This window comes from Cyprinus carpio, chromosome A14, assembly GCF_018340385.1.
Source record: "Cyprinus carpio isolate SPL01 chromosome A14, ASM1834038v1, whole genome shotgun sequence".
NCBI lineage: Eukaryota > Metazoa > Chordata > Actinopteri > Cypriniformes > Cyprinidae > Cyprinus > Cyprinus carpio.
In genome coordinates, this window is record NC_056585.1 from 9236073 (window position 1) to 9250756 (window position 14684).

The following is a 14684-nucleotide window of genomic DNA, read 5'->3' on the forward strand; positions in this document are numbered from 1 at the left end:
AGTAAATGTTTGAATGCGTGTACTGAAGTGTGGCTTTACACTGTAAGAAAAAATGGTGGAAAAACATAAAAGGTAATGGTAATTTTCTGCCAGAACATTTCACTTAACAAAATGCTATGCGTAACTCAAAATGCAGATACAACACCAGTGAAAAATCAATACAGGAAATATTGACAGTACATTGTGGCCTATTTTTACAGCGTTTTCTTGTATGTGTAAATATGGGGTCTCTGAGTGTGTCCCCTGTGTATTGGAGATCATGAGAAAGTTTCCAAGTCTTTTCTGGGAATATACACTGGACAAACTCCTCCTAAAGCAACTATAATTGCACTCAAGGCTCCTTGTTCTCTTCTGTACGTCGCTCCTAAGGGACCGGCAGCACTTTATGAAGTACACCTTTCCTCTGGCAGTATATTAGGCACGAGAGGGATGCAGGATTTGTGTGGGATGTTTGATTTTGATTGCTTCGGTGAGATAATGATGACATGTTTAGACACATAACAGCACATTATCGCTTCCTTTTTATTGCCTTGTCGGAAAATGTTTTCAGTGTGATGCATCTGTGTTAAAATGTACATACACTCTAAAAAACAATGTGTTAAAAACAACCCAAATCTAAAGGCTGGGTAAATATACAGTAGGATAGAACCTACTCAACCACTGCAAAAATACATTTTTACCAGGTTTTTAGGAATAAAATGTCATTATGAATGATATATGAACAAATCCTTCAGTAAAAATCTTCAAATTATAGATAGGAACAAAACGGCTAAGTTCAGTGTATGTACAGTAAGTGCTACTCAAGTAGAGAAAAAAACTCACTTTGAGAAAAACTCCTTTCACTGAAATCTACAGATGCAAATAGGTAAAGTACAATAATAAAATCAAGCGAATGATATGAACAAACAGCTCTGTAAAAATTTTCAGAATATATATAAGAATATAACTGTAAAGTTTGGTGCATGTAAGTGCTGCTGAAGTGGAGAAAAAAATTCAAAACAGAAGAAATGTATTGTTTTTGAAATCTACAGGTGCAAATAGATAAAGTGCATTAAAATAAACACTTATAAGTGTATTTTGGATGTAGTTTTTTTTTTTCAAAAATTCTGAAAGAAGACTGAGAAGAATCTCAAAACTGTAGTGTTGTGTCAGGATGATGATTTCCTATTGAAAGTTATCTGCTTTATTTCATGAAGCAACTCTTGAGTTTAATAGTGTGGCTAAAAATAGTCATGATTAGATCACCCTAACAAACATCTTTTACGAATTAAGAACATTTCTTCAGAGTCACTCTTTTTCCAAAGACTCCCTCTTCTCTGCTTTATGTTCTTCCGTCCTCTCTGGTTTTCCCACCCTGGTTTAGCAACTGGCTATCCAGCTTTAATTGTTTCCAGACCTCTAAAACACCCACCCCCAATCCATCCATCCCTCCGTCCATTTCCACCCACAACAACCCTGTCCGATTAACCCTAGTGTTTGCTTACACACACACACACACAAATATCCTGGAGGATTTGGGTCTTTTGTGACCTCTGTCCTCTGTGAATGATCTCTAGAACACTTTGAAAGGGATCATATCTCTCATAATTAGACAGATCCTGTAAATCTAATGTTTATATGCAGGTTTAGAAGCAAACTTTATCTAGTTTTTCAGACATCTTTATTAGTTGTGTAAGTCACTCCGTACTAGTACTAGTGCAGATAATAGTGTGATCAAACCTCTAAGTATTAACACAAACCAGCGTTGTTTTAATGTCATTGATTTACTATTTTATATATACTATATTGAATATTTTGAATTAGATGTTACTTTTATTTTTTTTGTTTTCACCACAATTTTAATGTTTTTTTTTTCAATTTTGTTCAATGTTTGTTATTTTTAAATGTACATACAGTATAGTTTTTGTTATTTTGTATTTAGTTTTAGTTATTTTACTAATTAAAAGTTACTTTAGTACTTACAAATTAAACTAATCATAGATGAGAAATATTTCCTTGACGAATAGCTATAATAAAAGTTGTAGTTCTTTATATTATTTTAGTTAATGTTTATTTTTTAATTAACAATTTTTTTAAATATATATATACAGTACAGGTCAAAAGTTTGGAAACATTACTATTTTAAACATATTTTTTAAGGAAGTATTTTGTGATAATTATTCTTGTTTTTATTTGATCAAAAATACAGAAAAATCAGTAATATTGTGCAATATTATTACAGCTTAAAATAATAGTTTTCTATTTGAATATACTTAAAAAAAAAAATTTATTCCTGTGATGCACAGCTGAATTTTCACATCATTACTCCAGCCTTCAGTGTCACATGTAACATCCAGTCTATCACATGATCATTTTAGAATCATTCTAATATTCTGATTTATTATGAGTGTTGGAAACAGTTCTGCTGTCTAATATATTTGATGAATAAAAGGTTAAAAAGAACTGCATTTATTCAAAAAAAAAAAAAAAAATTCGAATAATATATATTCTAATAATATATTTTCTTTACTATCACTTTTTATCAATTTAACACATCCTTGCTGAATAAAAGTATTGATTTTATTTTTAAAAAAAGAAAGAAAAAAAAATTACTGACCCCAAATTACTGACCAGTAGTGTATATTGTTATTACAAAATATTTATATTTTAAAAACATAGCTTCTTCTTTTTTTTTTTTTTTTTTTTTTTTTTTACTTTTTATTCATCAAAGTATCCTAAAAAAAGTATCACATGTTCTGAAAAAATATTAAGCAGCAGAACTGTTTCCAACTTTGATAATGAATCATCATATTAGAATGATTTCTAAAGGATCATGTGATAATGATTCTAAAAATTCAGCTTTGCATCACAGAAATAAATGAAAATTTTAAGTATAATAAATGTAAAAAACAATTATTTTAAATTGTAATAATATATCACACTATTACATTTTTTTTCTGTATTTTTGATCAAATAAATGCAGGCTTGATGAGCAGAAGAAACTTCTTTCAAAAAACATTAAAAATAGTAATGTTTCCAAACTTTTGACCTGTACTGTATATATATTTTTGTTTCTCTAATAACACTATTATAATGTTGAGTTTGTGCATTGTCCCACAACACCGATTCCTCAAATTACTGATTCCTCAAATTTAATTTAATTTAATTTTTTTTTTAATTTAATTTTTTGTTTTATTTTTTTTTTTTTTTATTTTTTTTTGTGTTGTTTTTTTTTTTGTTTTTTTTTTTTTATGTTGTTTTTTTGTTGGTGTGTTTGCTGTGGTGGTGAGTGGATGTGTTACAGTGTTTGTGAAACATGCTACTGTTTGTGTGCGGTCATGCATGTGTGTCCCTCTCTGAAGCCTGTGTGAGAAAAAACCTGTGTGTTATTCCACAGTGCTGGACACATAAGAGGCACATCCAGTCATCTTAATGCAGAAGAAAGTTAAAGATCCTTTCATGGAAATACAGTCATGAACTCTTTGTATATTCTTTTGTGTGCACGAGTTTTTAAAAGGACTTTACTAGAGGAATAACTAACACTGAGAGAATTTTCTCTTTTGTAAAAATAAATGTTGAGGTAAGTTTGGTAAGATTGCTGTTTCCTTTGGCTTTGAGGCGAATCAATCCTGAGTTGTTTCCCTCCGTCTGTAGAGTCTAAACGTGTCCTGCTCTGGAGGGCAGCATGAAGAGTTTTAGCCGGTCCCAGCTGACTGTCATGACAACAGGTAACAGACTAAACAAACCTCAAAACAATGTTACAATCAAAACCAAACCAAATAAACTCAAACCTAAAGCTCAGTATATTCAGCACTTGACTTGTTTAATGTAACTCAAAAGACTTTCGTTTATGGCTTATTTCACACATTCTGTTATTAAAAACAAACTGAGCCAGATGCAATAAAGTGAAATAAAATAAAAACATACATGTGTATTTTGAATGTTTCTTTCCACTATTATAAAACAAGATGTTATAGAAGCAAAATAGTAAATTAACCAGCGCCAGGTAAAATTTTCTTAAAATTTAGTTCAGTTGTATTTGAAATCTACAGACACATATATAGATAAAATGTAGTAAAATAAAACACTTAAATGTGTATTTTTAATGTTTTCTTTCCACTATTTTTAATGAAGACATGTTATAGAAGCAAAATAGCTTGAAATTAAACAATGCATGCCAAAAAATATTGTGTGTGTCTCTTTTATATATTTTAAAATTTATGTGAGTATGGTTTTTTTGTGAACAAAAAAGAGAAATGTTCTTCCCAAAATCTCAGGGAGGAACCCTGACATTTGTTTTCCCCAAATAATTTTTGCACACCTTGAGTTATTGTAGAGCATTATTGTTTGAGTGAAGTGGAACTAATCTCAGTGCTGGTTTTTGTGCAGGTTTGCTCCTGCTCTGTCTGGGTAGTTCAGGTCTGGAGCTCAATCCCAGCGTCACTCAGGTCGTCCTTTCCATCAACTCCTCCTTCAGCATCACCTGCTCCGGCTGGAGTAACGTCACCTGGCGCTTCAAGCGGGAGGAGAATGTTCCAGAGTTCCACACCGAGAAGCGAAGTCCCTCCTCCAGCGTTCTCAGTCTGGAGCAGGTGACGTGGAAGCACACGGGCGTCTATGTGTGTTCAGAGAACAGCACAAACGAGACCAGAGAGGTGGCTGTGTTTGTGCCTGGTAAGAACTCATGCAAATATTCAAAACTATTTAATTGATACATTTCTTAATTAACTGCGAGTTTTCAAAAGAGCACGTAAAAACAACAGACATTGTACTGTATATTTGAACATTTTAACATTAAAATGTTAAAATGTGTGATTTTTTCCTTTGATTTAATGTTGTGTGAGTTTTATTTGATCCATTTTTACTTCCATATTCATTCATTTTTTCTTTCATTCACTTGTGCATTCAGTTATTGGTCTTCACATTGATTCTTTTGTTCATTCACTCGTGTATTCATTCCTTTATTGATTCTAACAATGATTTGTTCATTCCTTCACTCATGAGTTCATTTATTTATTGATTCTCACTTTATTTGTTCATTCATTCATTTGGTAATTCTCACATTGATTTAATTAAGTCATGCATTCATTCATTCATTTTTTTTGTTGTTCATTCATTTTTTTGTATTTTTATTTTTGTTTTATTTATTTAATTTAATTCACTAATGCATTTATTCAATTGTTTATTCTAACATTTATTTGTTATTACCGTTTATTCCCTCATGCATTCATTCATTTTATTCTCACTGTGATTAATTTGTTCATATGCTCATGCATTCATTCATTTGTATACTTTCACACTGGGATTTGTTCATTTATTCACCGACACATTCATTCATTCATTGATTCTCACATTGACACATTTATTTATACATTTTCTCACACATTAATTCATTAATTCTCACATTAATTTCTTTCACTTATATCTTGATTCCTAAATTAATTCATTCATTCACTTATGCAGTCATTTATTTACTCACACATTCATTAATTTATTGATTCTCTCATTAGTTTGTTCATTCACTCATGCATTTATTCTTTCATTATTTTCAAACTTTTATTCATTTATTGTTTTTTTCATTCATTAATTCATTCACTCACTCTCTCATGCATTCATTCATTTATTAACACCTTAAATTATTTGTTCAGTCACTGAATTGTTTGCATGCATTCATTTGATTCCTGCATTGATTCATTTGTTCATTTGCTCACGCAATCATTCACTTATTGATTAATTCTCACACACACTGATTCATTGATTCTGTTCTCATCAGATCCTGAGGTGTGGTTCCTCGAGAACGATCATTTCATGGTGACTAAGACGCGAGTGGAAGGCACGATCCCATGTCTAGTAACGAATCCCTTGATAAACGTTGCTCTGTACGAAAAAGACTCAGAGATAAAGGTGGAGGGTTCGTACAACCCCAGCACGGGCTACACCGCCGCCCTTGAGGACAGAACCTACAAATGCAAAGGAGAGCTGAACGGAGAGGAGAAAGAGTCCCCCCTCTTCTACGTCTTCAGTATATTTGGTAATTTTGAATTTTGATCCAATGCTCTTTTTATACCATAAGAAGGGTCTTTTTTGCTCAAATGTCTTTTATTGCTCAGTAGACTTACTGGAATTTCCAATTGTGCCTTATTTACATTTTTTTTTCAATTGCTTACAAGCATTTTTTCAATACTTAAAGTACTTTTTCTAAACTTTTAACAAAGCAATACACCTTTCCTCACACAATTAGCAAATAGTTAATTTACTGGCCAAAACCACATTTTGTTACAGTTTTTTTCAATTGCTAACAAGAGTTTACCAATACTTAAAGTACTTTTTCTAAACTCTTAACACAGCAACACACCTACATCACACAATTAGCCAAATAGTTCATTTTCTGGCCCAAACCACATTTTGTTAAATAAATACAAACTCTAAATTTCAAAATGCTGAATACCCTTTTCTACATATACTAACTCTATCAAAACACAGCAAACCCAATTCAAAATTGAGTAATTTTGACAAAACATTAGCACTACTTTTGTATCTAATAGGAACATATAGACAATCATAGCACAGTGACTGTCAAAATACTAACAGTTGATGGCTTTGCAAAAACTGCATTACTTTCTTATATATGTTTGACAGTTCTACCTGCATATAGACAATATAAAAATTCATTGTTTTTTGTAATTTAGTTACCTTCAACTGAAACCCATTTTACATTTTTAAGTGTTGAATGTGTTCATTCTTGGCAACATACTGTCTAAAACTGAATGAGTCATTACTTTATAGAATGAACAATAGAAAAAATGGGGTCCTCTATGCAGAAATTCATTTGGAACCTTGATTGAAGTTGCTCTCCAGTGGGTGGGGGTTGAATGTGGATGGTAGCTGATGCCAGTGATCAACAAAAATTACAACATACATGGCCTTTGGTTACTATGGAAGCTTGTTTCCGTCACAGGATAAAGTAAAAAAAAAATTTTTTGTTTTTTTTGTGCACTTTTTATCTCACAATTTGGACTTCTGTTCTTGGAATTGTGAGTTTACATCTTGTAATTCAGACTTTATCAGAACTGTGAGATAAATTCACAATCGCAAGAAATAAAACTGTGAGATGAAACAAAGTCACAATTACCCTTTATATTCCGTGGCAGAAATAAGCTTTCATAGGTTCCACATGTGAAAGAGGGAAAAACAAACAAACAAACAAACAAACAAAGTCCTGCACACATTCTTACCCCCTCCCTTACCTCTTCTTCTTCCTTACCAATCTTCTTCTGATCCAACTATTCCTCTTACTCTCCCAGGCATTATTTTCTCTCTCTCTGATTTTTGTGTTGTTCTGCATCTAAAAAAAACAATTCAAAGAGGTATTTTTTACTCTATGTTGCTGTAATGGAAAGAGCATCAACACCTGACTATTCCTCCAACTGAGACTTGAATCAGCTATTTCTAAATATTTTAGTGATCTGTTACTTAAAAATGCTTATCAGTTGTTAAAATATTTTATATAGAGATATTTTTTCAATACTTTTGAGTTGCTGTTGTTGCAGAAGTAGAGGCTTTACACTATATTTAAAGTTTGGAAAATTAGGTCTTCATTTCTGTCATGCTGTGTTTAAGCATTTGTAAAAAAGATAAGAAAGATCTGTGATTTTGGTATGGGGTAAGCTTACGTGAAAAGAAAATTTAAGCATTTTAGAAATGTGTTAATTTACTGAATATTGTGTGAAAACAACATGAATTGTGTTAAAGGTATGGTCACAACAGACTGATGTGCTAATTGTGTATAGTGTTTTGAAAATGTGACTACAGATTGGACAAAAGGATGTTAGCAATTGAAAAAAAAAAACTGTAAATAAATACAACAGTGGTTGAAGAAGAAAAAGGTGAATGTTCTTGCATGGCCTAGTCAGAGCCCAGACTTAAACCCCATTAAAAAATCTGTGGAATGACAGAAGACTGCAGTCCACAGTCACTGTCAAATTTAACTGAACTTGAGCAGTTCTGTAAAGAAGAGTGTGCAAATATGGCAAAGTCTAGATGTGCAAAGTTAGTAGAGACAAATCCCAAAAGACTAAAGGCTGTAATTAAAGCAAAAGGTGCTTCAACAAAATACTGACACAAGGAGGTAAACACGACTTTAGTTATGTGGAAGCATCCTAGATATACACACGAACTCACCATTTTAAGACTAATAAAACGTAGAGTATGGCTAAAGCAATTCACTTATTCACATGGTGTTTCTTTGCAGTAAACAAAACTTGGTTCTTGTGAGACTATTCTCTCCAGAGCTACGTCCCACATCATAGGCTGGAACGCCACTCTCTTGTCAACGTGAATGTTTTAAATGTGGATATTTTTCTTACACAAACGCATTGCTTTGCTTCAGAAGGCCTTTATTAACCACCAGGAGCCATGCAGAGCCCTTTATATAATAGATGGATGCACTTTTTGGGGGGCTTTAAAATCAAAATCATTATAAAACTTGGTTAATTTAGTTTTTTAATTAAGTTTATTTTTTGCGGACCCCATTGGAAGATATTTGTTCTCGTCTAAAGCATAAACAAGCATATGTATTTGCAGTGTAGGAGAAATTATTTTCATATTTGTCCTATATATATGGTCTGCTAATGCTTTAATATTACAGATATTTCTGACTGTATTTACCATTCATGTAACAACATTACAGGCAATTATTTTCTGTTTTGAGTTAAAATGCTCAGCATTTTCTTTTAATTTGTGTTTGTAAGATGGTAAAATCATAGAGAGAGTCCATGTGTTACACATTTACCGGACCGAGTCTTTCATAAACACATCAGATGATTTATTTTATATCAACCAATAGCTGTTTTTGTTCTTTCGTTCACACACATGGCTTCAGTTCCTGAGGCTCTGGATCCCTACATCAACGCCTCCAAAACGGTCCTGAAACAGGGCGAGACGCTGAACATCAACTGCACAGTTCATGGCGTGGAGCTCGTCTTCTTCGTTTGGGACATTCCCAACAAAGACGTGAGTGGGCTGAAAATAAAACTCTTTGTTTCATTATTTTCTCGATCGAGCACTGAGAGCTCCCGTGAGAAGCTCTGCATGTTGAAATGAGCTCAAGATGTGTGGCCACACCTTCACGAGGAACATGTGTTTTTATTAAGAGGTAAATCAAAAAAAGATTTTAGTTCTAGTTTATGCACATTAGCATAATGAATATCGCCTCATTTTTGTTGTTAATTTCTGAAAAAACAGATGCAGCCTGAGGTGGTTTGCTGGTTTTGACTTGCCACTGAACTGGTCTCCACTAGTCAGGTTTGCTGGTTTTAGAGGGGTCAGTTAAATGTTAACACAATCATGGGGCTAGTCATGGTTTTGAATTCCCAGGAAATATGGGTTTGTTTCCCTTGAACATTTTCCTCCTCAGTATTTGTGTTTGGTTTTCCAGTACAAATATCTAAACGTTCCTAAATCAAGATTTTTTTTTTTTTTTTTTTTTTTCAGAAAACAAGACTTAATATCTTAGGTCATTTTGCTTTTCACATAAATGTATCTTATTTTAAGGATGTTTACATTTTTGAACTGGATAACAAGTTAAAAATACCGAGGAAGAATTATTATTATTTTTTTTTACATTTACATTTAGTCATTTCGCAGACACTTTTATCTAAAACGACTTACAATTGGGGATACATAAAGCGATTCTTCTTAAAGAGGCAGACACAGGAAGTGCTTGTAATACCAAGTTTTAGACATTATTCAAATAAGTACAGTACAAGCTTGAAAGAGAATGAATAAATAAAGAGGAAGAGAATTTATTTATTTATTTATTTATTTTATGAAGTCAAGTAGCTTTGAAAGAGATGAGTTTTCAGCTGTCTCTTGAAAATTGTCAGGGATTCCGCATTCCGGATAGGGGTGGGAAGATCATTCCACCAGCCAGAAATGGTGAACGAGAATGTTCTGGAAAGTGATTTTGTGCCTCTCTACGATGGTATCACGAAGCGTCACTCACTAGCGGATCTCAGACTTCCGGAGGGGATGTAGATTCGTAGTAGTGAGTAGAAGTTGGCAGGTGCTGAGCCTGTGGCTGTTCTATATGCAAGCATTAATGTCTTGAACTTTATGCGAGCCGCAATCGGTAGCCAGTGCAAGGAGTTAAAGAGAGGTATAACATGGGCTCTTTTCGGCTCGTTGAAGACCAGTCGTGCCGCTGCATTCTGAATCATTTGTAGAGGTTTGATTGTGCTTGATCAAAGTCCATCCAGAAGAACATTGTAGTAGTCAAGCCTAGAAATGACAAGGGACTGAACAAGAAGTTGTCCAGCATGCTCCATTAGAAAGGGCCTGATTTTTCTGATGTTGTTCAATGCAAACCTGCAAGATCAAGCAGTCTTTGCAATGTGGTCTTTGAAGGTCAGCTGGTCATCAAAGGTTACACCAGGATTTCTGACCGAAGTTGATGGGGAAATTTTAGAAGAACCTAGCTGGATGGAGAAATCATACAGTAGAGTTGGAGTGGCAGGCAAGACAAGAAGCTCAGTCTTTGCCAGGTTGAGCTGTAGGTGATATACTTTCATCCATGCCGAGATGTCTGCCAGGCAGCCTGAGAAATCAGAATCAGAATCAGAAAGAGCTTTATTGCCAAGTATGCTTACGCATACAAGGAATTTGTTTTAGTGACATAAGCTTCCAGTACACAGAGACAACAACAACACACAGAAAAATAAAAAAATAAAATTCCAAATAAATAAATTGTATGAACAGTTGTGCTATAGATGATAATGGAATAGAATAGAGTAAGATGCAGAGATGTACTTGGATGGAGGGGTAACAAATAAATATAAGGATATTGCACATTTTTATTGCATAAGTGGGGAACATTTAACTGTTCATGAGGTAGATTGCCTGGGAGAAGAAACTGTTCTTGTGCCTGACTGTCCTGGTATTTGCGGCTCTGAAGAGCCGGCCAGATGGCAAAAGTTCAAAAAGGGGGTAACTTGGATGTGAGGGATCCAGAGTGATTTTCTGAGCCCTTTTCCTAACTCTGGATGTATACAGTTCTTGAAGGGTGGGCAGGGGAGCACCAGTAATCCTTTCAGTAGTCCGGACTGTTCTCTGTAGTCTTCTGATGTCTGATTTTGTAGCTGAACCAAACCAGACAGTTATTGAAGTACACAGGACAGACTCAATGACGGCTGAGTAGAACTGTTTCAGCAGCTCCTGTGGCAGGTTAAACTTCCTCTGCTGGCAAAGGAAGTACAACCTTTGTTGGGCCTTTTTAACAATGGAGTCAAATGTGATTGTCCCACTTCAGGTCCTGAGAGATGGTGGTTCCCAGGAATCTGAATGACTCCACTGCAAGCCACAGTGCTGTCTATGATGGTGAGTGGGGGGAGTGCAGGGGGGTTTCTCCTGAAGTCCACGATCATCTCCACTGTTTTGAGAGTGTTCAGCTCCAGGTGGTTAAGACTGCACCAGACAGCCAGCTGCTCATCCTCTTGTCTGTAAGCAGACTCGTCACCATCCTGGAGGAGGTGTCATCTGCAAACTTCAGGAGCTTGACAGAGGGGTCTTTAGAGGTGCAGTCGTTGGTGTACAGGGAGAAGAGCAGTGGGGAGAGAACACATCCCTGAGGGGCACCAGTGTTGTTGGAGCAGCTGTTGGACATGTATTTCCCCAGTCTGTCTAGCTGTTGCCTGTCGGTCAGAAAGCTGGTGATCCACTGACAGATAGAGCTAGGAACAGAGAGCTGAGTCAGTTTGGTCTGGAGGGCTGTTGGGATGATGGTGTTGAAAGCCGAACTAAAGTCCACAAACAGGATCCTCACATAAGTCCCTGTTTTGTCCAGATGTTGTAGGATGAAGTGCAATCCCATGTTGATTGCATCATACACGGACCTGTTTGCTCGGTAAGCAAACTGCAGGGGGTCCAGTAAGGGTCCAGTTATGTCCTTCAGATAAGCCAGAACAAGTTTTTCAAATGACTTCATGACAACAGACGTTAGAGCCACAGGTCTGTAGTCATTAAGTCCTGTTATCTTGGGTTTCTTTGGAACGGGGATGATGGTGGAGCGTTTGAAGCAGGAAGGCACTTCACACAACTCCAGAGATCTGTTGAAGATCTATGAAAAGATGTGGGCCAGCTGGTCAGCACAGGTTTTCAGACAGGCTGGTGTAACACCATCTGGGCCTGGTGCTTTTCTTTTTTTGTTCTTCCTGAAGACCTGGTGCACATCGTTTTCACTGATTTGATGTCTGAGTTTTGCTGTAAACCATGGCTTATCATTGTTGAATGTTAAATAAGTCCTGGTAGGAATACACATATCCTCACAAAAACGTATATAGGATGTTACAGTCTCTGTGAGTTGGTCCAGATCGGTGGAAGCAGCTTCAAAAACACTCCAATCAGTGAGGTCGAAACAAGCTTGTAAATCCTGCTCTGTTTCGTTGGTCCATCTCTTTACAGTCTTTACTACAGGTTTAGCAGATTTAAGTTTCTGCCTGTAGGTTGGTATAAGATGAACCAGACAGTGATCAGAGAGCCCCAAAGCTGCTAATGAAACAGAGTGATATGCATCCTTTATTGTGGTGTAACAGTGATCCAATATATTACTGTCTCTGGTGGGACATGAATTCCGGTTTTAATTGTATAACATGCTGTCTGTATTTTGGCAGTTCACGGGAGAGATTGGCTTTATTAAAGTCTCCAAGAATGATTAAAACAGAGTCCGGGTGTTGTTGTTCTGTCTCCGTGACCTGATCAATGAATTTCTGTAAAGCCAGGCTTATGTGCGCTTGCGGAGGGATGTAAACACTCACCAGAATGAACAAGTGAAACTCCCCCGGCGAATAAAACGGCTTGCAGTTAATGAAGAGTGTTTCGAGATCTGAACAACACATCTTCTTTAACACAGTTACATCTGTACACCACCGTTCATTGATGTAAAAGCATGTCCCGCCGCCGCACGATTTCCCTGTTGATTCTGCATCGCGATCTGCTCTAAATAGCTGAAAGTCCGGCAGATGGAGCGCGCTGTCTGGGATGGCGTCATTCAGCCAGGTTTCCGTGAAACACAGAGCAGCAGAGTGTGAGAAATCTTTATTTGTCCGGGAGAGCAGAAGGATTTTGTCCGTTTTGTTGGGTAGAGAGCGGAGATTTGCCAGATGGATGCTAGGCAACAGCGTTCGAAATCAGCGCTTCCTGAGTCTAATGAGCGCACCTGCTCGCTTCCCTCGTCTGCGCTTTTTGAATCGTTTGATTAGCGCCGCTGCTCCACCGACAACAACGTTCAGTAAAACGTCTGAATAATTGAAATCCGGTAAAAGATTTTGTGGTGTGTTCTGCCGAATGTTCAGCAGTTCATCCCTGGTGAAACTGATCGTGTTTGACAAACAAAACACAGCAAAAACAAACAAAAACTGTACAAACACTGGAGAGCCAAGCACTGAAGCAGCCGTCTGCGGCGCCATCGAGAGCAATAGATAACACCATCTGTGCAGCTACTATTGGATCATCTGGTTGAAATGAAAGATAGAGCTGTGTGTCATCAGCATAGGAATGGTAGGAGAAGCCATGTTGCTGTATGATGGGACCCAGTGATGTCGTGTATGCGGAGAAGAGGAGGGGTCCAAGAACTGGACTGAAGTTGATGTGCTTTGGATACCTCCCCTCCCCAAGCCACCCTGAAAGACCTACCAATGAGATAGGATTCAAGCCAGTGAAGTGGAATCCCTGTGATGCCCAGTGATGAGAGGGCAGACAGGAGGATCTGATGATTGACAGTATCAAAAGCAGCAGATAGATCCAGCAGAATAAGAACTTTCTTCTGTGACTGACAGTAGCGCAGTCTCAGTTGAATGGCCAATCCTGAAACCAGATGGTTATCGTCCAGTTTGTTGTTCTGTGAGAGAAACAAGGATAACTGGTTGAAAACAACTCTTTCGAGGGTTTTCGCTATGAATGGAAGGAGAGAGACAGGTCTGTAGCTATCTGTAAGTGAAGTGTTTAATGTAGTTTTTTTTGCAGTGAATGCAATGTAATCGCTTTGGATAAAAGTTCCTGCCAAATAAATAAATGTAAAAGTACACCAGTTAGAAATTAAGCTGGTTTTGGGGCAAAAATGCCACAAAAATAACAAAAATGCACCTAAAATTCAAATTGTGGAGTTTGTTTGAACAAATGAGTGTGTTTTTGAATGTTATATTTTTGCATTAATTGGTAATTCTAATTATTGGACATTTGCTTTGAAAAACTTAAAAATATGTAACATTTTATTTATTTATATTATATGATTAAAGTATTTGTAATCATTTAAAAAAAATAATATTTAATATTCAAATGGACAAAAATAATAATTTTTATGTTTTTTTGTATGATTAAAAAAAAGAAAATAAATGCCCCTGAAAATCAGTTTCTAGGAGCAAATATTGCATGCTAGTGGAAAAGTTAGAAAGTTTCTAACACTAAAAACCCCAAACATTTTTCCCACAGACGGGGGGCGTTGAGCTCTTGACTGATGTCCTGTCGTCCAGGAGCATGCGGTCCTGTCTCAACATCACAGACGTGTCTCTGGCCAGATCAGGACAGTACATTTGTAACGTGAATGAGGGTGTGCAGAACCATAAAGCTTCAGCTAGTATTAACATCACTGTACTGGGTAAGAGCTGCAGATGCATCACATTAACATAAAGTATAGAATAAAGTCTCAAATCAGT

At 36.0% G+C, this 14684-nt stretch overlaps 1 protein-coding gene across 3 annotated transcripts in view; it reads left to right on the forward strand.

Annotated features, from left to right (window-relative positions):
• The window catches only part of LOC109046274 (platelet-derived growth factor receptor beta-like), a 51003-nt gene that overhangs the window by 19051 nt on the left and 17268 nt on the right, over window positions 1–14684 (forward strand). For 2 of the 3 annotated variants that reach the window (XM_042770577.1, XM_042770576.1), the window contains exons 2-6: window positions 3634–3707; window positions 4369–4653; window positions 5753–6010; window positions 8861–8991; window positions 14461–14626. In XM_042770577.1, the coding sequence (XP_042626511.1) occupies window positions 3665–3707; window positions 4369–4653; window positions 5753–6010; window positions 8861–8991; window positions 14461–14626 (883 nt within the window). In that variant the 5' untranslated portion in view covers window positions 3634–3664. Of the gene's footprint in view, window positions 1–3340; window positions 3560–3633; window positions 3708–4368; window positions 4654–5752; window positions 6011–8860; window positions 8992–14460; window positions 14627–14684 lie in introns of those variants that run through there. The other variant, XM_042770578.1, reaches the window with a different exon arrangement.